This window comes from Pangasianodon hypophthalmus, chromosome 27 (genome assembly GCF_027358585.1).
Source record: "Pangasianodon hypophthalmus isolate fPanHyp1 chromosome 27, fPanHyp1.pri, whole genome shotgun sequence".
Classification (NCBI taxonomy): Eukaryota; Metazoa; Chordata; class Actinopteri; order Siluriformes; family Pangasiidae; genus Pangasianodon; species Pangasianodon hypophthalmus.
In genome coordinates, this window is record NC_069736.1 from 4,877,103 (window position 1) to 4,904,676 (window position 27,574).

At 37.4% G+C, this 27,574-nt stretch overlaps 2 protein-coding genes across 6 annotated transcripts; one reads left to right on the forward strand and one right to left on the reverse strand.

The window, feature by feature from the left end:
• LOC113531285 (protein sidekick-2) lies at nucleotides 1-16,023 on the forward strand. Its single transcript, XM_026921900.3, has 16 exons — nucleotides 1-248; nucleotides 383-436; nucleotides 5,601-5,657; nucleotides 5,763-5,871; nucleotides 6,777-6,940; nucleotides 7,125-7,261; nucleotides 9,175-9,310; nucleotides 10,128-10,210; nucleotides 10,457-10,667; nucleotides 10,843-11,022; nucleotides 12,300-12,431; nucleotides 12,529-12,675; nucleotides 13,187-13,324; nucleotides 13,842-13,935; nucleotides 14,023-14,104; nucleotides 15,239-16,023. Exons 1-16 carry the CDS (start codon nucleotides 227-229, stop codon nucleotides 15,788-15,790), a joined length of 2,298 nt encoding a protein of 765 aa, XP_026777701.3. The 5' UTR covers nucleotides 1-226; the 3' UTR covers nucleotides 15,791-16,023.
• On the reverse strand, nucleotides 15,865-27,566 carry srek1 (splicing regulatory glutamine/lysine-rich protein 1). Of its 5 annotated transcripts, XM_053230499.1 has the most exons (13): nucleotides 24,793-24,930; nucleotides 22,801-23,218; nucleotides 22,124-22,252; nucleotides 21,692-21,807; nucleotides 20,669-20,827; nucleotides 20,291-20,469; nucleotides 19,875-20,005; nucleotides 19,616-19,730; nucleotides 19,283-19,372; nucleotides 18,929-19,057; nucleotides 18,733-18,804; nucleotides 18,487-18,610; nucleotides 15,865-17,534 (listed from the first exon to the last, which is right to left on the reverse strand). In XM_053230499.1, exons 3-13 carry the CDS (start codon nucleotides 22,152-22,154, stop codon nucleotides 17,376-17,378), a joined length of 1,305 nt encoding a protein of 434 aa, XP_053086474.1. In that variant the 5' UTR covers nucleotides 22,155-22,252; nucleotides 22,801-23,218; nucleotides 24,793-24,930; the 3' UTR covers nucleotides 15,865-17,375. The 5 variants fall into 5 exon arrangements, with proteins under 5 accessions (XP_053086474.1, XP_034156520.2, XP_053086472.1 ...); XM_034300629.2 differs by lacking the exons at nucleotides 22,124-22,252; nucleotides 22,801-23,218 and adding an exon at nucleotides 27,316-27,566 and having other exon boundaries at nucleotides 20,669-20,824; nucleotides 24,793-24,926; XM_053230497.1 differs by lacking the exons at nucleotides 22,124-22,252; nucleotides 22,801-23,218 and adding an exon at nucleotides 27,316-27,566 and having other exon boundaries at nucleotides 24,793-24,926.
• Between the last annotated feature and the right edge of the window lie 8 nt (nucleotides 27,567-27,574).

The window sequence follows — 27,574 nt, forward strand, 5'->3', positions numbered from 1 at the left end:
TGTGACAGCTTTTCGTACGACACTTAACTTGGCTTACTGCGCATGCGCGGAACATCTCACACGCACAACAGGATCAGTAGGCAAAAATGTGCACCAGCGCGAGCCTGGAGACGGAGAGCTGTCAGTCATGAAGCTCCAAAACACCGGGTCATTCTGAAAAAAAAAAATTACCATTCCTTCAGAGCTGTTTTGAAGGGATTTATTTAACGGAGATTTCCCTTCAGAGATGCAAAGCTTCCTTTATTTTGGTGCGTTTTTTTTTTTTTTTTTTTGAGGAATAATTCCTAGATGACCATAAACTGAAACTTCATATTGCTTTTATTCAACAGTATGCAGTATCTTATCTGTTTCACTGATTATTATTCACTTCTTCTTTCTTCAGGGGTGCTTATGGGATTGATCTGGTCACCATGGATCATTTCTAACACTTCAGCAGGTCAGTTGGACACAGGGTTGCCAGTGTGGGCGTTTTTACGCATAATGTGGCCTGTTTAGAGTGTCTTGGGCTAGTTTAAATAATGGCCCGTGGTCGCCATTATCTTGTTTTAAAGCAAATAATTGTTCTGAAATCTAATCATTTTTCACAAACACACAGCTTAACAATCTAAAACCAGCTCCCAGCAAAGAGATAATGGAAATTTTTAATCAGTTGTCTTTAACCCTTACCCTTAAAGTTTATCAAGCTTTTAAAACAGAATCTGGAGAAGAGATTGTGGTTTTTACTTGATGTTCCTGTGCACAGTGTTGCCAACTCTTTTCTGAGGAAAGTAGCTAAAGCACGCTCAAAAAGTCCCGGGATGACGTCATGTGCTGATTTGCATCTTCATTTATTCGTCATGATCACTGGCTTATCAAATTACAAATTAGGGTACATGAGGAAACGAGATTTTCACTTAGAATATAATAAAATAGAGCGCAATAGAGTTTTAGAATAGAAAATAATAGCTTTTATTATTTCATCAATAATTTATTGCTTTTAGAATGAAGACATCTTTAGTCATGGCACCACAAACTAAACTTTTACACATTTACAAAATGTTATGCTGATTAGTGATTAGTCATTGGGACTAATGGTGATCAGTGATTGGTCGTTGGGACTAATGGTGATCAGTGATTGGTGATTGGGACTAATGGTGATCAGTGATTGGTGATTGGGACTAATGGTGATCAGTGAGTAGTCATTGGGACTAATAGTGATCAGTGATTGGTCATTGGGACTAATGGTGATCAGTGATTGGTTGCAAGCACAGTTCAGTCAGATATTGCACTGGTGGTAAGTCGAGTGAACCTGCTCTCTCAATTCATATATCAGCAGCTGTGATGTGAGCTGGAGAGGCGTATCGGGTTTGACAGTCACCAACATGTGCTCAGAAAGTCACTAGATTTGTCGCTTGGCTCTTTTTTGAATTAAAGTCACTATGGGGTCTAAAAAGTTGCCAAATCTAGCAACAAAGTCTCTAAGTTGGCAACACTGACTGTGCAGCTCTTCAAGACGTTCAAAGCTCACTGATGTTAAATGTGGCCTTTCTCTCTGTTTTTAATCTCAGAAATTTTGTCTCATTCTATTTCTAGTCAGAATCAGAATCACCTTTATTGCCAAGTACCGTGGGTTTACATGTACAAGGAAATTGTCTTGTTGTACTGGTGCTTAGTAATAACAGTAAAATACAAGAAATGTAAATAATATTAATAAGGTAAACAAATATAAAAATAAAAATATAAAAAATTTGGAAAATGAAATAAAGACATTTCAAACAATAGAGACTCTTTGAAACATTTGTGGAAAAGTTGATCCCTAAGTGAACCACAAGTATGAATCCACATTAAGGTATTCCTGCGAGAAAAATATCAAAGAAAAAAATAATTTTAAGCAAAGAAATTTTCCTCAGGGTATGACAAACAAAGGAAAAAACTAAATGCAGAATTTGTAGCTTTGATGTACAAAAATGTAGCTCCCTTATTTTCAGTGCCTGGCTAGTCTCAGGGATGGGAATTTTTTTGCTGAGGGTGGGAATTTTTTTGCTGAGACCTGGCAACCCTTGTCAGATATTAGTGTACTACAGTAAATTCATCTTAAGGGCTGCCCACAAACAACATTCATAATTGCTCATACTGCTTTTGAGAAATGAATTTGGGTTGCTATGTACTTGTTATTAAAGAAAGATTAAAAGTTTGCCATGGTTTACTTGTGGTGAAAGATTATTGAAACCTTCACATAGGACAAGAAGAGGAGGGGGGTTTCACACCCACTTTCCACTTGGCTGTACAGAGTAAAACAGCTTTGAAATGAATGAAACTGAGACATTTTAGAAAAATTTTGTGGTTGCTCTGTATGTGTGTGTGTGTGCGTGTGTGTGCGTGTGTGTGTGTGAGCAATCGGAGAAAGTATAAAACGTCTTGTGAACGTTTTGTAACTTTATTGATTAAAAATCCCAAAGATTTTTTTTTTTTTGATGATGATGATGATGATGATGATGTACTTATTGATGTGTGATTATATTTAGAGATCAATGTGTGATCACTCATTCAATTTCTTTCAATTTTACTGTAATTTACGGTAATTACTGTCCTTCTTACAGTATGCCATTGTATGTTTCCGGTAATACATTATACACTGAAAGTATAATTTAATGTGCTGCATTTAAATTTGCTCATTAGCCTGATGTTTATATTTAAAATGACGTACAGTTGAGGCAGGATACAGCTGAGCAGGGTTTTGCTCAAAGACCCAATCATGGCAGTTTGGCACTGCTGGGGTTTAAACTCTCTATCTTCTGATCTTTAGCTCAAAAGCTTAACCACTGAGCCACAATTTCCCTTAATTAGCTTGCACTGATTCAACCACTTCTACCGTTGAATTAACTCGCAGTAAAAGATGAAGCAGACCGAAGTTTTTACGTCGGGAGGGTTTGTGTTCGCCTAAAATAAAGTGCACCAAAACAATCCACTTATTTTCAGATGTCATCACAGAGAACCTTTACCATTCCCACTCCTGCTTTAAACCTTAGATATCGCACGGTGTATTGTGTTTTCTGGTACTTAACCGTAAACCAATGCACTGCTCTAACTGCCCAGTCAATCATACAGTACAATCTTGTAAAATAAAAGAATAGTATTTTGCTGTAAAAATAAATACTGTTAATTTACAGCATTTTTTTTTTTTACAGTGCAGGGTCATGGCAGATCCGGAGCATCTCCCAGGAACACTGGCGTGATGTGGGAATACACCCTTGATGGGATGCCAGTCTATCACAGGGCAGCATGCACACACATTCACACACTCCTTCATACTTGGTGTGTAGCCAATCCAGTGTAACCACCTTCTAAAAACATGCACATAAGTGGATTGGCTAAGCTAAATTTCCTCTAGGTGTGAATATGTGTGGTGTCCTGTTATGGTCTGGTGTCCCATCCAGAGTGTATTCAACAATAAATAATACACTAAACTACTAGTTAACTGACAGCCAATGCCAATATTTACAGACTATGGAGGCTACTGACTAACATGATGCTGTTTTTCCCCCAAATACCTTAGAACAATCTAATAATAAATTATAATAACATTCAGTGCAGCCTGAAAGTCTGAGAAAACATTTAAAATCTGGGATTTTTTTTTTCTTTTAAAATTGGAAATAAACCGGTTTTAGAATTTTGAAATATTTAAAACAAAGAAAGTAAAAGTTCCATATCTTGAATATTTAATATTCAAGATTCGGCACTATTTCTAGGTCTCTATTTGAATGTAAGCAAATGTGTGATATTGACCATGTTAACTGCTTTGTGCAAAAGGTCAGATTTTCCTCATGCCTAATCTCTTCTGTTGAAGCCCGTACTCAGATGACACTCCGATTCAATTTGATCTGAAATGGATCATAAAGTTTTGCACAAACTTGTGGAGTCCGTGCTCAAGTGCACACTGTCTAAAGCAAAAAAGGCGATGTACCAAATACTAAGAAACTTTGAAAGTCTTGTAAATTTCAAAGGTTGTCGATAATATAATTTGTAATGAAAACTGTTGTATTAAATTAGAAAAGAATGCAAAATAGAAGCATTTTCACTAGTGCTCTAATTCTTCTCTCATATTCACTGAACAACGCTTGAATGAGAAGAACTAACATTACGTTTTGAACAAACTAGCTTTCTCTTATTCTTCATGTCTGGGCTGTGGGGTAGGGTGGCTAGACGGATGTTCTTACTCATCCAAGCCCTTCTAAAAACAAAATATGTGTTATGGTCTGATGAGACCATAAAAAAAGTAATAAAAGCGATACAGTAGTTGGATTTGCATATATTCAAGATACTTTTCCTTGCTAAGACGTGATATTTTTGCAGTGTACGTAGCAGGATGCTGTTCAACCTACTTAATAGACTTTATATTAGGGTTTAAAGAAAAAACAACATAACATTTACACCAGTTCAATACTTGTCTTATTGCATGAATATGTCTTGCACATTACATGCTACTTAGGAACATATATTTCTGTTAGATACAGTATATAACCTTAAGGTTAAAGATAGTAAAACCTCAGTGTAAACCCTATTAAAAAACAGTATTTTTTACCAGAACATGCACCATGTGTGATTAATTTCCCTCTGATCAGCTTCATGAGTGCTGTATTGCAAGCAAAAGGTGCTTTAACAAAGTATTAGTGAAGGGGTGTGCACACTTATGCAACCAGATTATTGTAGTATTTTTCTTTTTTCTTTTTTTTCCTTTTCCACCTAAAACATTCAGTTTATTTTTCACTTAATTTTATTGGATGCTGTATCGCATTAAAGGTTGAAAAAGATCATGACATGATTTATCTTGATTTCTGAATTTTATTTCTATGAGATTAGTTATGAAAATTGCAAATGCCGCCAGCTTTTGTCTCCTACACAACAGATAAAAATCTTTTAGCATAACGTTACTGACAGCCTTTGCGATGTGACACGCAGAACAAGCGATGTCGATGTTGACACGGCAACCGATATCGTTCTCGAGTCTGACATATGTGTTATGCAAGTATGTGGTATTATTTATGTGGTATTATAATAACAAATTATAATATAGAGACTAGAGTAAACACTGCTTATCGAATAAATTGGTAGCTAATACATGAACTTCTATTAATTAACCCTGAGAACTAGGAATTCAGCCTAATCATATGTTCTTTGGGAAACAATCAGCCACATGTGCAGGCTGATCAGCCGATGCTGATTACATTAAACTGCTTGATATTGGCCTAATTAATTGGCTAGGCTGATCAATCAGTTGACCACTACACTAAACTATAAAGTGCAGAATAAAACAACCTGACAAGACGTGCAAGAAATGTGCATTATTGCTAAATGCAGAATCAAAGTTGGTTTCAACAAGCATTCCTTCCTTCAGGGGAATATTTATGAATATTGCACTGAATATTTATTCAATCTCAAGGTTTTTTTGTAAATATATATATATATATATATATATATATATATATATATATATATATATATATATATATATATATATATATGTATAATTTATTTATATATTTTTAATATATTTTATAATATATAAAAATTATATATGCGTGTATGTATGCATGTCTTAATTTATTATTGTTATTTTTCAGCATTTTGCACATGCAAAAACATAACCTCATGTGAAAAACTGTGTAACGTCTCAGAAGGTAATGTCATGTAACTGCAATGAGAGGGAGCCTTCAGTATTAGCATTGTTCATGTGCATTTCCATAAAGCAACTCTAAAGTGTTTATAATTGTGGATCTTTTTAGGAGTCCACAGTTTGAGCTGCTTTGGGCAACGGTATACAGAAGCCATTATAAACTACTACTGCATATGGAGTCCTGGACAATATGGAAAATATATTCTCTACATAAAGCAGTAAGTTGTCAAGTTTACATTTGCATTTTTAAAATCCTCTAGCAATTTTGCACAGCAAGTTAGAATTCTAGGGACAACAACCTCACGTTGGTGCTTTACCCTCTACCTTCTGTGTTAACTAGGACTGTATGGGAAAGATTAAAATGGAGTGAGAATATGAAACTTTTTTTTTCTTCAATGTCATGTAGTGTGATGCAGCCCAAAATGAAGCAGAGTTACTGTTACTATCTCAGAGTAGGTTTTCATTTTCCAAGAACAGCACTAAGTGTTTTAATCCCTTATTCGACAGCCGTTTGCCAGTTTATTAAAACACGATGTGTTGTACTTTTTATCCATTTATAGTTACATTTGAGGTTATGATGTTGATGTCTGTGTGATATTATCACTTATGTTATAGTAGTCGTTGGTAACAGTCGTTTTCTCACCGCCCTTTCTTTTTCACTCTCTTGAAGTTAATAAGACAAAAGATGCATCTCATGTTACTGAGAAACCACAAAGTGCAAACTTCTTTGTCCTGAAGTCTTTCTTGCGTCGTAACAATTACTGTTGCAGCTTTATCTCTGACTAGTGCAGGCACTGACACTGGAGACTCATTCTAAAATTGCAAAATAAACATTTCTTCACAGAAAATTTTTATTTTTTTATGTGGCCTATTCAGCATACAAGTCCCTGTGTAAGTTGTTAATATAGAAATGATAAATTATTAGGACTAATGCCTTAATATAAAGCTTGCAGCTGGAACAACTGTCAGAGATGCTGTTATAGAAAATTAATCAACACCTTCTGACCAAAGCAGAATCGAGCATTCAACAGTGCTGTGGTGTAAATGTTTGTAAAATACCTTACCTTGGCTATGACTATATAAAACAATGTTTTGGGATGAAAACAAAAGTTTTCTCTTGCAGGAGGAGATGTCAGTTAATGTATACAACAAACTACACAAAAACCATGATGTTAAATCCATTTTCTCTAAAAATGGAAGCAACCATGACAGCATTCGCCATTGCGCTGAGTGATGATCAAAAAAGATGCGCCTTTGCAAAATTCAGCAACCTTCCATCAGAAATAAGTACGTTCATTTTTGTAAATTCATTCAATTTCAATACATTTTCACTTTAACATTTGTAAATAATAGGAAATAGAAACAGTTAAAGAATAGTTATATAATAATCACTTTTTTAGTAGCTAAACAAATGAAGAGGTTTTTAATAGGATTGGTTTTATTGCTTATAGTAATGTTTGTTGTATTTCAGTACAGTGTGGTCCACCTGTCAGTGTGTCTTTCAAGAGAAGTTATGGTCATTTGAATGTTACGGCTGAGTGGGAAGACAGTAATGTGAAACAGTATCATTTGAAGTACAGGGAGCACAACACCACTGTGTGGAAAGAGGTAAAGATAAAGATCAGTCTTCTGCTTAACCTGAAAGCAAGGCCATAAACATGTTTTGAATATTGGGAGAATCAAAAGGTGGTTAGGGGATTTTTTTTAAAGGTCGCTCCCTGCATTTCTATGATTCTACTCCTTTTTAATGTGTACTATACACACTATATGGCGAAAGGTTTATAGACACCTGAAAATCACTCCCATATGTGGTTCTTCCCCAAACTGTTGCCACAAAGTTGGAAGCACACAATTGTATAAGATGACTTTGTATACTGTAGCATTACAATTTCCCTTCACTGGAGCTAAGGGACCGAAACCTGTTCCAGCATGAAAATGTCCCTGTGCACAAAGCGAGCTCCATAAAGACATGGCTTGCAAAGGTTGGAGTGGAAGATCTTGAGTGTCCTGCACAGAGCCCTGACCTCAACCTCACTCAACACCTTTGGGATGAACTGGAACACTGACTGCACCCCAGACCTCCTCACTCAACATCAGTGACTGACCTCACTAATGCTCTTGAGGTTGAATGAACACAAATCTCCATAGCCACACTCCAAAATCTAGTGGAAAGCCTTCCCAGAAGAGTGGGAAGGTGTGCACAAACTTTTGACTATTCAAGCATTTTCGTACGAACAAGAGTGCAGTTATAGTTAATATCGGCACGGCTGTAATTCGTTGTGATTGTGAGGACGATATTGCTTTTATACAACAGTACTATAAACGAGAAAATAATATCGAGTGACTGACATTTCAGACACGATATTGGCCAAATGTTCTGTTTGTTTTTGCTCTGCTAACGGAAATAGATCCCAGAGAAACCAAGATCACTGTATAGCATGTTGTCTAGCTGGCTAGCTAGCTCACACTGATTTGTACATTACCGTTAAAGGTGCTTCTGGTGAAACTGGTGTCCGTTCCCTTCCTTTTCATCTTCATCTGATGAGCTAAAATATTTTAAGCCATAGTTATAAATTATATTCCTGAAAAGTATCATTTGCCATGTCTGACATCTGATGATGTCGCTAACTCTACTGTAGTAACCATTTCAAACGTCCCAGGGCGGTTATACTAAATACATGCACTCTTGGAACGCTGCACAACCAATCAAATTAGTGGACTGGAACTAACTGTTGTATAAATACTGTATATAGTAAGACATTTACTGATATACTGCAATTAAGAGTGGTTTTCATTTATAATAAGCACACACTGTAAAATACTATATTCATCTGATAACTCCTGTTGACTGAATTGTATCCTTAATTCCAAACATATCCAAACCTGAGAGCCTGAGAAATCTATATTATTGCTCCTAGGTAGGGTGGAAAAGCAAATATAGTGCTAGTTTCAGCCTTTTATAATGTGAAATAATTACAATAAGCAAGTGGATCTGCTACTTCAATGAAATGCTATGAAATGAACCATTAGCTTAAACAAGCGTAAAGTTAAACCGGCTTGTCCTAGAAAAGGAAATTAGTAAACCTTAGCGTTTACGAGCCACAGATCAGATTAATTTCACTACATTTTTTTTGTTTGCAAATTAAATATTTATCCTAGACAGGGGCTTGGCAGTTCCTAGCATGAACAGCTAGATAAGTTCTATGCTAATATTCAGGTAGTAAAGTAGCTAGCAAGCATTATTATATATTAGTTTATTATATAACTATTCAAAATCTTCCTACCAGATAACTAGCTATCTAAAGAAGTCAAGTCAAGTAAAGTCAAGCCTGACATGACACAGCATCTTTTCTTATATCTTGCTCAACAACTATTCAAATATTTTGTCACTATCATGACAGATCACTTTTGGCTACATATAAGGACAAGGTCTCTATCAACCTAAGTGGTGTATGAACAGTTTGTGAAACATGCATTCATTTGAGGTGTTAAATACTTCCTCTTTTTTTCTCATGCTATAGGTGAAGTCCCAGAACGGCAGAGACTGCACCGTGGGAGCTGTTGTCTCTTCTCAATCATATGAGATGCAAATACAGTGTGTTATAACTACTGAGTGTCCTCAGTGTCCTTTGAGCGAGGTCATCAGAGTCCCACAAGGTAAAGCCATGACATAATTATCAACAAGTGTAACTAAATTACATAGCACCTTTTATACCACAGCGCTGTTGAATACTTGAATCTGATTCATCAGAAGGTGTTAATGAATTTTCTATAACAGCAGTTCTGACAGTAGTGCGAGCTACAGTGTGCTCAATCTGAAAGTTATGAATGAGTTAGTAGCAGCTCATTCACAGGGAGTAATACGGCACATGCTCCACGTAATAATAAAACACAGTCTAATAATAAACACATTTCTAAAAATGTGCTGATATTGAACTGATGAAAAAAATGTGCTGATAATTAAGAAAAATGTATAATCCTTGATGGTGTTTCTGTCAGGAGATGTTCAGTGAACATTTATGGAAGGAGTCTCCAGTGTCAGTTACTTTTCCTGCATGGGAGAGTCTTCAGAACAGAGGACGTGACACTTTTCTGTTTCTCTGTAACATGACAAGCTGCATTTTTTTTTTCACCTTTTTAAATTCAAGAGAGAGAAAAAAGAGATGGTGAGGAAATGACTATTTAGAGCTGAACATAAGTGATAACCAGAACTGACTTATTTCACACAAGTTCAACAAACGGAAAACAAGTAGGACGTCATTCTATAACACTTTAGGGCATGCTGTTATTAATGACTATTTTCTTATAACAACACTCCCTGTTGTGTTTTATTAATTATTTAAAATGTGACATGATAAAATACTTTTTTGTGCAAGAAAATGCTGGTCCTTTTACTGAATCCTGTCTGATTGCCTGTTAGTTAGAGAAGCAGATTCATAATGGATGCTTATGTTTTACCTATTTTTCTCACCAGAATTGGTTGATGCACCTGCCATAAAAGAGCCTGATTACGATCTGGTCCAAACCGGACAGAGAAAAATAACCGTGAAGTGGGAGGTACCAGTTCACCTGATTTTCCTCACTCTCCTTTCTAATGCAAAATGCTATTTGGTCTACTCTAGCAAATGGCATCATTGCTTATTTAATGTAAATTAGTCAGATTAGATTTTAGAATATAATTAGGATTTGTTTCACTTCAGGTTCAAATATGCTAAATTATTACATGTAGTACATTCAAACATTTTCATATGGCTATGAAGTGCTTATTCTGTTTTCAATCAGTTTTCTCTTTGGTATTTTCAGTATGTGCACAGTCAGGCAGTGGATGACTACATTGTGACAGTCCAGAAGGCATCTGGGGAACCTGCTGAAGAAAGGAGTTATTTCCTCAAAACGCAAACTGTCACTTTGTTTCTGTGCTATTCTGCCTACAAACTCTTCATCAGTGCCTTAAACAAGGCGGGACCATCGCCTGCTGCACACTTGGTCATAGACGCCATGGAGGATCAGAGTGGTAGGTCATCTCAGATATTCACCGTAGATATTATGTAAGAGGATATGCACAGTCATTTACTTATTTTGTTCAAGGAAATTTTCATTTATGTACCTGCACTGACACTAATATGTATACCAGAGTTGTTCTTTATGTATAATGAAGTAACTCAGCTATATTTGTTTTGTTGCAACAGATTTGGATGGAGCATTTAACGTTATTCTGAACAGTAATAACAGCTTCAGTCTTTCGTGGAATAACACGCTGTCCAGGAAATATCCTTGCTATTCTGTAGAGTGGTGGGCGAGCAATGAGAAATTAGCTTATGAAACCTTCTACGTGAAGAAAAACTACCATACTATCCAAACTCAGCACGGTACCTCATTTTCTAAAATTCATTTTAATAGCGCACTGTTAAAAGCCTCTATGAACTAATATGAAATGAAGTTACAGTTATGAATTCATAATATGTAATAATGCAACCATGATGCAGGGGACACATTATGCTAAAGATTTTATATATATTTTATATGAAATGTGCAATTATTCATGAAATATTTTAGGAAAATGCATTACATGTTATGTTTACTATGCATTTTGAGTAGTTATAATGCATCATAAATAGTGTTCTTGATTACTTATGCCAAAAAAGACTCATAATTCAGTGTAGATTTTGTGTATAATTATTTATAAACCAAATTCCACCAATGTGGTCATGTGACAATAAATAATCCTGAACAAGGTCTTATGAATGCATTATAACCTGGTTAGAATGCGCTCATAAAAAAATTCAAAGAAAAGTATATGAAACATTGTAATATGTATGTATTCATAATACTTTATTTTATGAAAAGTAGTTACACTTTATGTGTCTTATGCATTGCGAATGGTTATAATGCATTTGAAGCAGTGCTCATAACATTATATCATCAGTGTCAAAAGGCTCATAATTCAGTGCTGATAATTCTGCGTATAATTACTAATGATATAAATATTATTAAATCAAATTCCTGTGACAATAATTAATCCTGAACAAGGTCTTATGACCGCATTATAACCTGGTAAAAATGTCTTCATACTTAATTATAGATAATTAGATAAATAATTATCTAATTAGATTAGATAATTAGATATAGATAAATCAAAGAAAAATATATCAAACATTGTCATATATAATCATTAATGAAATGTTTTACGAACAGGCATTATACCTTATGTGTCTAATGCATTATGAATAGTTCTAATGCATTATTAATAGTGTTCATAACATTATAACAATGCCAAAAAGACACATAATTCAGTGCCTATAATTTTGTGCATAATTATTGATGATCCAAATTCCACCAGTGTGGTTGTGTGATAATAAATTACCTGGAATAAGGCTTTATGAATGCATTATGACCTGGTTAGAATGTGCTCACAGTTCATTATAGATAGGGCTTAAGGAAAAAGTATGCCCAGAAATGTTTCTAAACAAACTGTGGGAGGGATTTGTGAATATTATATTCAGGGTTTTACCAAAAAATATGTTGTTCATGTAGTTATGATTTTTATTAAGAAATCTTTCAGACCCGTTTTATAACACAGCATACATTTTTCCATTTTGAGGTGTATCTCTCCTAAGCAGCGCTTTACCTTTTGCTTTATGTGCAGTTGCATTTAAGCCCTATAAGAGATACCACTTCTTCCTGCATGCCAGGCATGAAAAAGACACCTGCAACCTGAAGAACGTGAATAACAGTGATCAGACGTATGGAAGAACCCTGGTCTACCTCACTGAAGGAAGTCAGTTCAGTTTCACACCACTAACGTCACTACTGTATTAACTGTAGATCATAACCTTGTAAAGACTTGCACCGACCTTCATGTCCTCTTCTATTAGCTCCACTCACTGCTCCTGGGAATGTGACCAGCTCTAACATTACCCAGAATTCCTGTGTGATTACATGGAGCCCGGTGCCTGAGGAGGACTTGCGTGGCTTTCTGCAAGGTTACATCATCCGCTACACACAAGACAACATCCAAAAAAGTGAGTCTGGCGTTACATTCACAAGAGGCACAACTCCACTCTGTAACAATCTGGTCACAAACCAGTATTTATTTTTATGAAAATGTTGGAAGGAGTCTCCAGTGTCTGCATAATAATAATAATAATTCACTTTGGGGAGTTAACAGTAACTCTGCTTTCAGTCGGGCCACATTTTACTATAACACTGTTCAATATATAATAGCATTTTTGGAAGGAGTCTCCAGTTTCAGAGATTTGTAACAGTCAGAGGTAAAGCTGTAAGTTTTCCACCAAGCCTTCAGGACGGATGATGTTGCGTTTTGCAGTTTCTCTGTAACGTTTGTCCTCACGCGTTTTGATATTTGCCTTGCATGACTCCTCTAGTACTGGGTTGGAAAATATTTTGTAAAAAATGTATAACTTATAACATGAATGTGCTATGAAGCCCCAATTTAAGTTCAAATCAAACGTATAAACATATTTAGCTTGTTGTTTAATTTCCAGTATTCTGGATATGTGGATGTGTTGCCAGATATCACAGTGCATCCTAGTGTGAACAGCTATGAGTTGCTGAATCTGCGAAGTGGAAGTAACTACTGCGTGCAGCTGTCCGCTTACACGGCTGCAGGGGAGGGAAAGCAGAGTACGCTTAAGTGCTTTGACATATTGGGTAAGCGTTTCCACACTAACACATGATGCAGTTTAGTGGTGTTGGGCCAATGTTGGGTGCCAATGTTAGCCCAACATTAGTTTGTCCATTGGGCCAACATTGGGCCGCCAGTGCCATCAGACTTTCATCCAACGTTGGGTTGTAATGATGTTGGCCCGATGTTGTATCTGACTGACCAAAATAGCCACCCAAAATAGACGTTGAGCCAACATCACTTTGCTACCTACACGCTACCCCTGACCAAATTCAAAACAGTGATAATTTTAACTTTTTTCCATTTTAAAACCATGGGAGTTGCAACCCATTGCGCTCAACTATAACAAGCTTTGCATGCGTATTTTAGTAACAGAGCTTGTGTCTGATGTTTTTTTTTTTTTTTTTAATACCTATAATAGCTAGAGTGGTAAAAGTGGTTTTAATGATTGACTATATACTTCCTGTGCAGTATAGTTACCGGTTTCACAAGCTGAAGATTCTGTAATGGATATAAAACATAACTGAATATCTGCTTCCACAGACTCCCTAGCTATTGGTGGAATGTTGGCAGGAGTCATTGCGGGTGTAGTTACTCTGCTACTTGCCACTCATCTCTGCTTTCGGCTTTTGAAAAGGTAAAACCCCAGTTTGAACATTTGTAACACCTTATTTTATTGCAAAAAGACATGAAAGGTTTGATACCAAATATCACTATCACCTAGATCCAAGAAACTGCTGTGGCCGAATATACCCAACCCCTACAACAGTAACGCTGTACAGAAAATTGAAGGCGGTCAGGAACTGGTGAGTTTTAAACCTCTGAATATTAGCTGTATTGGAATGATTAAGTTTCATCTGATAATTCTGTAATTCTAGGATGTGAAGTCCTTTTGGCCCTCAGTAAGGTTTTATATATTTATACTTCTGAGCAATATTTTTCTCACATAAGATCAGTGTCAGCTGATGTAAAACTTTGTCAAAAATGTCAGAACCTTGTAATTCCAAGGTGTTGATGATAAAATCATAGGAATGTTCAGAAGTTTAGAGACAATCTCTTAATGGTGTTTTTTTGTTTGTTTGTTTTTTAAGAAATATGTAAGGAATAAATCACCTGGGGGGCATGCTGTTATAGGAAATTAATCAAAATGATTTACAGTTACCACCCTAAAGTTGATTATTATCACACTACACATCCCAAAGTGTTTTATTCCACTTATACCACAGCAATCTGCCAACAATTACATGTATTTATTTATTAAAGAACGACACGTCATATCCATTTAGTTACATTTAATGTTGTAGAACATTCCTGAAAAAGTAAGTTCCTGTTCTCACGTATATCGTAACAGCTATAAACTTTCGTTCCCTCACCAGTCTCTTTTTCTCACGCCTGAAGTTAATAATAAAAAGAAAAAAATGCCACTTGTCATGTTACTGAGAAACCACAAAGTCCTCTGTACTGAAGACTCTCCTTCTATAAATGTTAAATAATTGTCTCCTTACAGAAAGCGTCACAAGATCAACGTTGGCACATTTTTCATTATTAAATAATAACACATTTATAAATCCATTTCATAATTACGTCTTAGATTATGTGGATTGTCCACCATACAAGTCCCTGTGAATGAGCTGGTACTATAAAAGCAATAATGTATTAGAAAGAGCACACTGATACAAGCCTGTGATTTGAAGTACAGCCATCACTATTACAAATTTAATGTAATTTGTTTCCTAGAAATTTGTTCAGTCTCTTTAGGTTGAGTTCTCTTTCAGAAAGGGTTCCAATTGAATCTCCTTTACGAAGAGAAGAACCCTTAACTATCCAAAGAACCTTTCCAAGAAAGGATGAAGTTTAATATTTTTTTGCAGAGTACCAACATTAACATTTTTCCACATATGAAAAGGACTACATTATTTTGAATCTTTATTTATTTGCAGGAGGTGATGGAGCTTCTGCACAGGCCAAATCTTGAGGAGACGGAGGAACACGTTTCTGTGTTGGAGGCCAAAAAGGAGACCCATTCTGCCTGCAATGTGTCTCAGGACTGGACAAAGACCACCTGTATGCCTAATATGCCTCCTCCGTATCCCCTCCAAGGGGATAACGAACCTCCTTCATCTCCTACAACTTCAACCACAATAGACTCCACACCTAATGAGGCTTTTCCCATAGACAGTAATCATAAAGGCTCTATAGAAGACCCATCTATGGGAGCTAACAATATAAAGGACCCACCTAGTGTATTAGGTACAGAGTCTGTCTCCACAGCTGTAGCAAACCCAACAAGTGCTTTTATGAGTGACTACACCACCATGGAGCTTTTCCAGCAGATCACCAAGGCTGCACCTCCAGCTCCTTCCAGCTCAGGAGCAGCGCCTTCAGATCCAGGTCAGGAGTACCTTCGACAGTCACTCTCTTTATCTGAGAACATGAGAGGAGCTCCTGATCAAATGTATCTTGCAGATGGCACTGTCAATCCATTTCTTTAACTGTATATAGATACTTTGAGAAACCAAGACCTTGCCTTATAATATGTATAACCCTTGAGAGTGAAACCACTGAGTTTAAAGTATAATCATCATCTTTAATATGTATTAGGGAATATTTATTTATTTTAAATGTTCGTTTTCTTTTCCAAAAATAGGTCAAATGTATCCACAGAATCACACTGCACAAAAGAATATAGGTTAAGAACCATCACTTTCTGTTTTTTTTTTTTTTTCCCCCACACACACATCAATAGTCTCAATAGTTTCAATAGTCGTACAGCAGAGTTGAAAAGTTTGCACCCCCTATGTTTTTCAGTGTTAAAAAATGTTTAAAAAAAAAAAAGGAAAATGTATCTTTGTTTTACAACTCAACAAAATACAATTCTAGGAAGGGAAATAGGAAATGTGGGCACATCCTGCAATAAAACACTTCAAAACAGTTAAAAAGAAATTTCCAGTGACTCCAGAATTGATTAGAGGACAATGTAGAGGTCAGTTATCACACATGTAGAAAGAAATGCAAACCCCCACCCCCCATTAATGTCACAACATATGCTATTTGACCATTTTCGTTAGGATTTCACAGACAAACCTTCATTACTGAAATTAACACACTTTGCTGTAAGATGTTTTTCTTATTTTCATTTAACCGTCATTTTGTCCTAAGGGTTTGCGAACATCTGCACTCAACTATATATACACATGTATGACCAAACTACATCTTTGACAAAACAAAACCATATAAAAAATAATTTTCAGAATTGTAATGTTCCCAAACTTGGATAAGACAATGCATAACTCAAATCAGTTATTTATATATATATATATATATATATATATATATATTTTTTTTTTTACAGTCAGACGTCACCAATTCATACTTCAAATTTAAAGACCCGCACATAAAACATGACAGAAAAAAAACTGCTGAAAAATCTGATGGATGGATTAATAACACTGTACAGTAAAAGTACTGTATACCTCATCATTAATTACTGGTTTATGCAAAATACTGTGCAAAAAATACATCTAAAAAGCACTGACTACCAGCCTTGTTAATGAGTTAGATAAATGCACAAGCTATATCTATGCTTTACAGTTATACATAATATGTGCAACTTTTTTCCAGGCACTTTTTACGTACTAGGTGTCTCCCCCCCCCACCCCACCCCCGCATATTTCCTTTAACAGGTAATTACTAAGGTTATTCTCTTAATAACTGAGGGCGTTTGCATAACTACGTAAATAAGAGTCAAAAAGAAATTATCCCCTGGATTCTAGTAAAAAGTCAGAACATTAGATATTGTGAAGAGTACTGAGGCAGGTCCGTGAGGAGCTTCATATCTAAAAATGACAAACAGAAGAAAGGAAATAGAAATCCTGATCTATATACACAAGCATACAGTATATTTCAATATAGCTCTCATATAATTAGCACGAAAAAAAGAACAGTTCTAAGAATCTAACAACATGATGGAGAGAAAAGAGAGAAAACACTGTACAAAGAGGAAGATGAACATTTCAAGTATGTGAACCCCGCTGAAGTGTCAGCTCTCCGTAGTCCAGTTAGTGGGTCTTATCCGGTTCACTCAGCTGTGGAGAACTCCTCGCCCTCGTCTGCGTGCATGCTGCTGTACTCGCCGTTGTGATGGGCGTGAGGAGAAAAGTCTTCACTGGCACCTGATCCCATGTCCTCACCATCGCTCTCGTAGTCCTGTTCCTTCTGCTTGTACCCACTCTCCGTCTGAGAAAACACCACAGACTGGTTCGTGTTTGATCTGACATTTATTTGTGTTAGACCTGACCTTTCAGCTTTAGCTGAAGAGTACTTTTCAGCATAGCTGTCTCCCATATTGCTGGTGTCAAAAACCATAAATGCTGAACTGGCTAGGCTAAACTGTAGACGCAGACACCTCTGTCTTTGCGAGAATCTTCAAACTGATGAGTTTATCCGATAATAAACCCAAACAAGAAATGTTTACTTCAAAGTGCACTTCTGCCAAGAATAAAAATCTGTTTTCAAATAGATGAATTTGAGAGCACAAAGAACTAGGCAGAAATGCTCTGGCCCCATTTCCAGAGATAAAATCATGTTTTGAAGTATATTACCAAAGTGTTATTTTTCCACTCACCGTTCCTTAAAAGTAGGCCATAATGGAACTGATTATAATCAGTAACATGCAAGTGAAGATGCAAATGTGCAGGTGAATGTTATATATCTGTAATGATTATCTTATTATTGCCTTGTATCTAGAGCACCAGAGCCACAGACCCGGCCACATCATTCTTACCATGTATGTCACTTATCACTGACGGTAAGTTCAGGGCAATGAGGCCAACAACATTTCTGAACATTTTGTGTTAAGGGACCACTTTACCTTTTACCACACTACCATTAAATGCAAACTGTACTCCTAATAAATGGGTTCAGTTATTTATTTTTTTTGAACGAGTACACTTTTAGATTAAGCTCTTTAAGGATTTCCAAAGTGTCCTGGAATCCAATCAATACACATAGCTGAGCAACTAACGTTTGAAAACCTCAGCGGCCCAACAGTGGCTTTCTGGCAGTCCTGGGATGTGAATGTGCAACACTCTGATAACTCAGCGAAGTGGTAGCTGCTTGTTCGCATGAATACGTGCATATGAAATAAATCAGACCTCATATGTATGGTTAGTGTGTGTATTAGACTCACCTGTTTGAACTTAGCTTTGCTCGCCTGCCTGTCTGAGTCTCTGCTCCTCCTCCTGGATGTTGATCTCGCTCTCCACTCCCTACTGCTTTCACGCCCGTGTTCTCTCCTCCTGTCTTTCTTTTCTCTGAGGGAATGAACAAACTATTAAACCTCTCGACATTTCACTAAAATAATTCTCAAACATGCTGTACGATCAAAAAGGTGTGCTGTTCTCAAGGTAACTTGCTAAGAGCTTGCTGTTTTTACCTCCTTGGTGATGGAGACCTTGCTTTCTTCCTTACAGATCTGGAGCGTGATTTGCTCCTCTTTCTGTGTCCTCTGTAAAAAAAAAAAAAAATTAATAAATAAATAATTAAAATAAAATAAATCAATCTTTAGACCTCTAGTATCTATTTTTATGAGGAATCACCTTCTAAGTGGATAAATTTAATATTTTGCTGACCTGCTGTTGCTGGGGGATCTCGAGGATCGTCTGTAACCTTTCAAAGGCGTTCTTCCCTTTTTGTCCCTTCTCCTGTCATCAGCATCATCCCCCCTCCTCATCTTCCCATCCCTGTCTTTGCGTCTTTCTCTAACAAAAAGAGAAGTTATAAGAAGTTGAAAGACATTTTTACAAAGAAAGGCTTTGTAATTCTTTTCCAAGCTGATAATGTGATGACATTCAGTCCTGAATGAGACAAGCCTGCGGCTCGAAATAGCCGAAACAGTGCCTTTTTCAGTACCGGAAATGCCACTGTTTATGGTGTGTATGTGTGCGCCAGCTTCTGAATGCGACCAGTGCAGTGTTCACTCTAACCTGGAGTGTGAGCGGCTATATTTCCTGTCTCTGGAGCGTCTCTTGTGCGAGTCACTCGTCCTCCGCCATGACCGCTGCGATGGCCGGCCCCTTCCACGCAAAGCAAATCATATTAGATGCATGGGATTTGTTAATAGATTTGGGTCAAAGGGAAAAACTGGCACAGGAGACTTCACAGAGAGAGTGACACCTCGCTGTTGACGTTTGTAAACTTAGTGAAAATAATCACTGTTCAGAAAAATCGTGTTCTGATGTAGTGACACTGTTTCACATTGTTTTAAGGGGGGGGGGGGGGGGGGGGGGGGGGTGTAAAACGAAAGCCTTTAAACTCACGTGTGTCTGGATCGGGAGTGTTTCCGTTGTGAGCGAGAACGTGAATGAGAGCGAGATTTGGAATGGGATCTTCTTGATCTCCTGGATCTGCTGGATGAGCGCTTTTTGCCCTCAGCTGTGTGCAACAGAAAACACATGTCCATCAACACATGCACTGGTTCTCAAAATAGAGGAAAACACAAAGGCAGGTTAACACAGACTATTATAAAACAATCACTTTCTATGTGAACAAACGGTTAACCCTGTGATTAAGAAGTACCTGGGTCGATGGCTGCTGCTATGGTGGACTGAGCCTCTCTCACACGCTTCATCACATCCTCCAGTTCTTTAGCAGCAGCCTGAGGAGTCAGCTCCGGAGGCTTCACAATGGCGTTGTTGGAATGGTTGATCCTAATATTGCACATAAAATATTCAAAGCTGATACAATAACAAGCAGGATCAGGTGTGTGACAAAACAATACATCCAATAATAATAAGTTTTACTAAGCTGAAACATCGTTTCAAAATCTAAATTTCTTTTATACATACATACACACATTTTATTTTTTATATATATGTATATATATATATATATGTATATATATATATATATCATTACGTGTGTGTATTTCAAAGATTCCTACATATTGAAGTTCATAAAGTGTATGTACTGATAGAGAAGAACACGTGACTCACTTTAAAGGTCTGTCTCCAAACATGACTCCGTTGAAGGCGAGCGCTCGGGCCACACAGTCCTGGTTGGCGAACTCGACAAAGGCAAAGCGAGTCGGCTGAGTCTCATCTCCTGCCATGCGCACAAACTTCACCTCACCGACCTGCTTGAAGAACTCCAGCAGCTGCTCTGCCGTGGTGGTCTACGAGAGGAAAATTCAGAAAAATAGTGCAGGACATTTACAGCATTTCAACACTAAGGCTGGCAACGTATTCACATCCAGTGACTGGCTCGTGTTTTGTGAAAATGATCAAAAATCCACAATTAATTATATAAAAGAAACAAACAAGAAACATATTGGTAATTTTAGAACTGAATAAAGATGATGTTTTAGTGGATACCTGAGAATTGAGATTGCCGACGTACACCGTCCTGCGGATCTCGTCGATTTTGGAAGGGTCCACGTTGCCCATGATGGGGGGTTGAGAAGAGATGGCGCTCAGCGAAGAGTCGAGCCCAAGGTGCAGCGGGCCCCGGGCTGCCAGCGGCAAACCCAACTGCTAAGTTATGCAAATATTTTAGTCATTACAAGTGAAAGCAATTTACGACCTTCCGATCTATTTTGAACAAAATCTTTAATTCCAAGCTCATCCTGAATTTATGAAAAAGAGTGTTTTTACATGTACAAAATAATCAGATAAAAACTGTTTACATGCACTTCAGTAATCTGATAATGGGGGAAACATAATAATTTTATTTCTTTAAATAGCAAATCTAGTTTTGCTATTTCTCATGTTTTCTCATGTTTTTCTCCAATCTCGAATACTGAAGATCTCTTCCAAACGCTGAAGAGTTATGCTGCGTTCGACTCACCTTTTAAGTGGTAATTCGCAGGTTGGAATGATCTCAATCATTTTCAGCCTCGGCACTTATAACAGACATAGTGGAACGAAAACATAGACGTCCATGCTCATCATGTTTATTTCATCCTCAAACAGTGAATAGCCAGTGTTTCAGATTTAACAAGCAAATATGTACGTCTGTACGTTGATGGATCTAAAGCAAATACTAGTATATACAGTATAACTCATTTAAAGATAAAAAGTGCTACATTGTTTGCTTCTGATGCTGTGAGCAGCCGTGTTGATTTGACCTCACTCTGTAAACGCAAAAGGAACTCATTGTTGCGAAGACTACCCCAAGTTGGTGAGTAGGAATTTCAAGTTGAGGGGGCGTTTTCTTTGGCTTTTACTGTTTGGAGGAAGGGAATTACAAGTTGCGATGGTGAGTCGAACACAGCGTTATTATCACTAACTGAACTCCCTGAATTAAGCACAGGTCAAACACAAACCTAATCGGAATTAGCTATCGAAGAGAAAATGTGTTTTGGGGTACTTCCTTTAAAAAGAGAAATATCTGCTCACATTCTGCAGCGGGGCAGGGCTCGGGATGGGCAGCAGTCCTCCACCGGGCATCAAACTGGGCACTGGGGCTGCAGGTGCCAGAAGGGACAGAGCCTTGGCTTCCTCTGGGATCTTTCCTACGGGGCAAGTGACCTGGTGTGAGAGCAAGCAATGGAGAGCAAAAGTACTTTCTCCCTTCTAAATGCACACAAGAGAGAGGAGATCCAACACCGATCATACATGAGCCTGTCACTAGTCCAATTTACAAGCATAGCTATCTTTTAGCCTTGTTCACTTTACTATTGTCCTAAAAGTAGCATATATAAACCAAACAAAAAATTTGTCCTTTTCCTTCTTCTCTCTTTAAAAAAAAAAAAAAAATTAAAAAAATAATAAAAAAAAAAACTCAACACAAATGTAGAGAATGAGGTAACACTTTGTGGTATAGGTCACCTGTACTGGAAACATAATGGGCATGAACCATACGATATCAAGCATGGGCGCTTTTCTCCGTGGGGCAATCGTGTCGCAGTGTTGGAAAGGGTGTGCAACACAAGACAACCGTTCATGTTGGCTGCATCACTAATAGCACACAGAACATCAGATACAGAAGAGAAGAACATTTTAAATGTCTTTAAAAAAATCCCATCCCCCCAAAACTGTAACTCGGGGAAAAATAAATAAATAAATAAAAGCAGCTTCCTTCTTTTTTTTTTTTTTTTTTTAATTTAATTTTTTTAAATTTGTAAAATTAATTCTTGCATGCGTTGAGTGAAAGATTGTCTAATAATTGATAGTGCTGGGTAAGGAAAGCGCATGGATAGATTAGACTTGAAATTGGTTCAATTAAAAAAAATTGTGATTCCTCTTAAGCAAATAGGCAATAATCTGTAACTTCTTTAGTCCTTAAGTAAAGGTTAACTCAAATTAAAATAGTGCTCGACCATAACGCTAAGCTGAAAGAATATTCCCGGTTATCATACAGGATCCTTAAGTCAAAGTGAAAGCATGGCAATACCGAAAAAGAGGATAGAGAGAGAGAGAGAGAGAGAGAGAGAGAGAGAGGGAGAGGGAGAGGGAGATTAGACATAGACATCAGAATTAATCGCCAGCCACGGCTGCCTGTGTACCGTTCAAATTCCCCTCCATTACTGGATGCCAACCTGGACAGCTTTGAGAGACACGCAAAAGTGGACAACTGCATAGGGAAGAGGAGGAATGGTAGGGACTTGGGGACAGAAGAAAAAAAAAAACAAAACAAAAAGAAAAAGAAACAACAATGAAATATGCAAGAGCCTCTTCTAAGAGGCAAACAAGACACAATGTCAGAGAAAAACAAAAAACAAACAAAAAAAAAAGAGACAAAAGGAAAAGAAACAGAAAAAAAAAAAAGAGACAAGGTGTCCATCTTGGAAGGTTCAGCGGCTACGCTCCTGGTCACAATCCCCCCTTGAAGGCAGCGTGGGCCCCAGCGGGTTTAGTGGCTTGGAAAACAAAGCCTTGAGTCAGGCTAGTGTAGTACTGTAACGCCTGGGCCACTCTAGTCATCTGATATGCACACATAATCAACACAGAAAAAACATACAGAAACCAAATTAATTAACGCAGTAAGCCATCCTGCAGCACCAAGTCACGAGGACAAGCAATTTTTTTTTTTTTTAATTCCAGGGACAGATCAGCTCATTTAGGATACCATCGTTCATAACAACACTGCATACTTTTTATTTGGTCATTTGGGCGACAAACATTAAAAGAAACAACAACAACAACAGCAAAAAAAAAGGAACAGGCTGGTTAGGTAGGCCTAGTTACTGAAAGTACAGCCGTGACAGAGTGTTTCATAGTCATGACATTAACACCACAACACAAGCACGTAGCCTTTTCTCATAACCTTGAGGGAAAAAAAAATGTAAATAATATATCACACACCACCTTGCAATACAATCGATACACACAGACTCTAGTTATTATTACATTTATGTCTGGATCAGGAATTGTGTCAACAAGCAAGAAGGCTTTGTATACCTACAGTGCTACAAGACCTATAAAATACTGTATATGTGCTTATCACGTTTAAAATAATTTAACATTTCTTAATTCAGTCTTTAACCAATTAATCGTGTTCTATAGCAGGGGTCGTCAACTGGTGGACCAAGATTCACCAAGGAAGTTCAGCGGATAAATCCGGATAAAATCTGACATGGCTTGTTTAAAAAAAAAAAAAAAAAAAAGTCGACAATGGATATGAATACAGTTACGATTATGATGATTAAAGCCCTACTCAGATTGGATTAGTTTATCGGGGGTCATTCGTAATATTTTTTTAAACGTCTCCTCAGTGATAAAACTTTTGCAACCAGAGAGCAATAAAATAAACGGAGGAGGAGTGAGTTTCTAGCAAGTTGTATTTTCTATGAACCCGGATGTTTGCATCACGTGGTCACACTCCAATAACAGTAGGTAATTTGGCTTGTAATTTTCTCAGAGGAAGATGGAGAAAAACATCGGCACGGCCGATTAGGATGGAAATAAAATCACAGAGGAGCAGCTGTAAAACAGAAAATGACCCCAGGACTGCACGTAAATTTAATCCTGTCCAAATAAGGCTAAAGTTTACTGGACAAAGAAGTAGATAAGTTTATTCACTGCTTCAAGTTCAAAACATGGTAACGTGAAGCACCAGCGCGAAAATAAAACACAACCATTTCAAACTGATGAATATTACGTATACCCTTAATCTAATCATTAGTGGTTAACCATAAAAAAGGAAACTGTTACGTCACTTATCCAAACCTTTGGTAAGCGAGGAATTTTATGTAGATGGATGAATTTGAGTTGAATACCCCTGTTATATAGAAACAGTGAACGGTTTTACTGTTAAACTAATATCAACTACGCATTCCTAAAGCCATCAGATGTATTTTGTATATACACTTATGCTACACACCATCGACATCAAGTCTCCATTTCTCTAATAAACAGCTCAAGCTTCCAAATATTACTTCATCCCCTAAATCTACTGACAAAACACATGAAACCAAAATGTCAGATAAGCGCTGCAGGCAATCCTTAAAGCCATCTGTGAACATAAGATACATGAGCATTAGGAAGAAGTTACTAACCTTCTGCACATGGGACAACAATAAGAGCTCTGTCAATAAACACTGTATTGGTTAAATGCTGGGCCACACCAACACTACTCGGCTCCTTGTATTTTATGTAACACACTTTAGATGAGAAGGAAAGCGGCGTGTGGCTGGAAAAGAACAGAGACAACAAATGTCAGTCTAATATTTCTTTTCTAGCTTCCTATAAAAATGCAAACTATGCATACAGTTTAATAGATTTTGAACTACCATATTAACAAATTTGCAAAAAACCATAGTACATACATTGACCAATCACTTTAATAGGAACACCTGTGCACTTGCTCATTCATGCAATTATCCATCGACCAATCACGTAGCAGAAACGCAATACATAAAATCATTCAGATACAGGTCAAGCACTTCAGTTAATTAGATCTCAGTGACTTTAACCATGGAATGGTTGTTGGTGCCAGATGGGAAACTGCTGACCTTCTGCGATTTTATTACATACAACAGTCTCTAATGTTCACATACTATGGTGCGAAAACCAAAAAACATATGAAAGTAGCCACTCAGGGCTTTAGGAATTTGCAGTTTTTCATATGTATTTCTATTTTTACCTACCCTACCAGGTTTAAATGTTATAATTTTATTGTTACAGCTGTAAATAGTGTTCTACTATGAAAAAAGCTTTAGTGGTGCTGTCACACCCCTCCCTTTTCCCACCGCAATGCTCACCAGCAGCTAAACACAGAGTCATGATACTCTACACACAGAAACCCAACAGTGTCCTGACTAATCTTATAACAGACTTGTGGTAATAAAATAATTAATTTTTTTTATACTGATTGAAAATGTCTGATAAGTCGATTTCCATTCTACCCGGCGGAATGAAATGCCAGTGTACTGTGAGAAAGGGTTAAACAACTACTCTTTACAAATGTGGTGAACGGGAAAGCATCCCAGAATGCATAGCACTAAGGCTGCAGAAGACCACATTGTGTTGCATTCCCGTCAGCCAAGAACAGGAATATAAGACTACAGTGGGCACAGGCTTTAATTTGGAAAAAAATTGTCTGGTGTGATGAATCTCAATTTCTGCTGCAACATGCAGCAGCCTTGTAATTTTCTTGACACACATTGGGCCCCTTAATAACTATCGAGCATCATTTGAATGCCACAATTTATTAATTTATCTTATGGCTACTTCCAGCATGATAATGCACCATGTCGCAAAACACAAGTCGTCTTGAACTAGTTCACTGAACATGACAATGAGATCAGCGTATTTCAATATCCTCCCCAGTCACCAGATCTGAATCCAGTAGAGCACCTTTGGGATGCGATAGAATGGAAAATTTGTAGCATGAACGTGTAGCTAACAAGTTCCCCGGTGGTCTAATGGCTAAGGATCCTGCGCGCTCACCGCCGTGGCCCGGGTTTGATTCCCAGGTGGGGAACCAACCCAGCCACTGGGTGTGTACTCTCAGTGCCGGTCTCAAGCCCGGCTAAAATGGGAGAGTTACGTCAGGAAGGGCATAAGCGTAAATCCTGTGCCAAATTAATATCCGGACCAATGAGCCACTGTGGCGACCCCTAAAGGGAGCAACCGAAAGAAGAACAACAACAATGTGCAGCTGACAAATCTGCATCAATTATGTTTTGAAATCATGCCAACATGGAGCAGAATCTCAAGTTTCCAACACATTGTGGAATCCATGCCATGAAGAACTGAGGCTCTTCTGAGAGAAAAGTCTGGTAGGGGGGTCCTACCAGTATTAGTATGGTGTTCCTAGAAAAGTGGATGGCCAAGTGTGCATTATTACTGCCTCTTAGTTGCAACTTTGTTGAGATCTTCGTTTTATTCAGATGTGTGACTTTGAAGACGTTCCCTAACCAGTTTGTCGGACTGTTTGGTGTGGCGAATCTCAAACATCTCATATAAATCGTCTAATTTTCCTAGATTAACAGACGTTAAAAGGTTAAAGCTGTTTGTATCTGCAAATTATTAACTTTTTTTTCTGACTGATGTGTAGGCCCTCTACAAGTGACACTGAAAACCTTATAGATTGTTTAGAAATTACATTTACCCCTTAAATTCAATAGGAAAAAATATCATATTTGGTAAATGTGCCTTCATCTTTTTTTTTTTTTTACATTTCTGTATTTTATTTTACAAGAAACATTACAAGAAACATTTCTGTATTTTATTTCCAATTCTGCTTTTTAGTGCTTATAATAATAATGTATTTGTTGTGGTGGTAAATGAATGTTATATAAATATTACGCTAGCTACACGCTAATATAGCCAGCTAGTGTTCAGTCTGTTGTGGAGAAGTTCGTGTGGATTTTTTTTACATATATTTTAATAATATGTATATTCTTCTAGAGCAAAAGCTTAAGCATTTAGCTGACTACTCCAGGAAACATAATTTAAACCTACTTTTGCCCAGAACTACATACATGGCTCTGCAGCTTGTTTGCTAACACTCAATGTACAGGCCTGTACATCCTCGGTGTTTCCTGACTGGAGTAGCCCAACAGGCATGCACTTACTCTGGAGGGTAGAGCCGCAACTCCTCGATATCTCCGAGGAAGCCGAAGAGAGTTCGCATTTGTTCGCTATTTACAGACGAGGACAGGTTGGTAATCTGAATTACCGTGGTACTGGGCATCCCGTTCATTTCGCTAAAATGTTTTACATAAAATAAAGGTCTACATATATGTATATACAATCGCCCGTAGCCAGCGTGCTAACATGCTACACAGCATCCAGCTCACTGCACTTTCCCTGATGTGTCGATCACGAACGAGT

What these genes read in the sequence shown, in the direction of transcription:
- LOC113531285 (XM_026921900.3), top strand. Translation starts at nt 227, where the DNA reads ATGCAAAGCTTCCTTTATTTTG. An exon ending in CAACCTTCCATCAGAAATAA is followed by an intron (nt 6,941 to 7,124) that starts GTACGTTCATTT and finishes GTTGTATTTCAG; the next exon opens with TACAGTGTGGTCCACCTGTC. An exon ending in ACACCACTGTGTGGAAAGAG is followed by an intron (nt 7,262 to 9,174) that starts GTAAAGATAAAG and finishes CTCATGCTATAG; the next exon opens with GTGAAGTCCCAGAACGGCAG.
- srek1 (XM_053230497.1), bottom strand. Translation starts at nt 27,443, where the DNA reads ATGAACGGGATGCCCAGTACCACGGTAATTCAGATTACCAACCTGTCC. An exon ending in TCGGCAATCTCAATTCTCAG is followed by an intron (nt 20,470 to 20,668) that starts GTATCCACTAAA and finishes TTCCTCTCGTAG; the next exon opens with ACCACCACGGCAGAGCAGCT. An exon ending in GCAAAGCTAAGTTCAAACAG is followed by an intron (nt 17,535 to 18,486) that starts GTGAGTCTAATA and finishes GTGTTTTCTCAG; the next exon opens with ACGGAGAGTGGGTACAAGCA.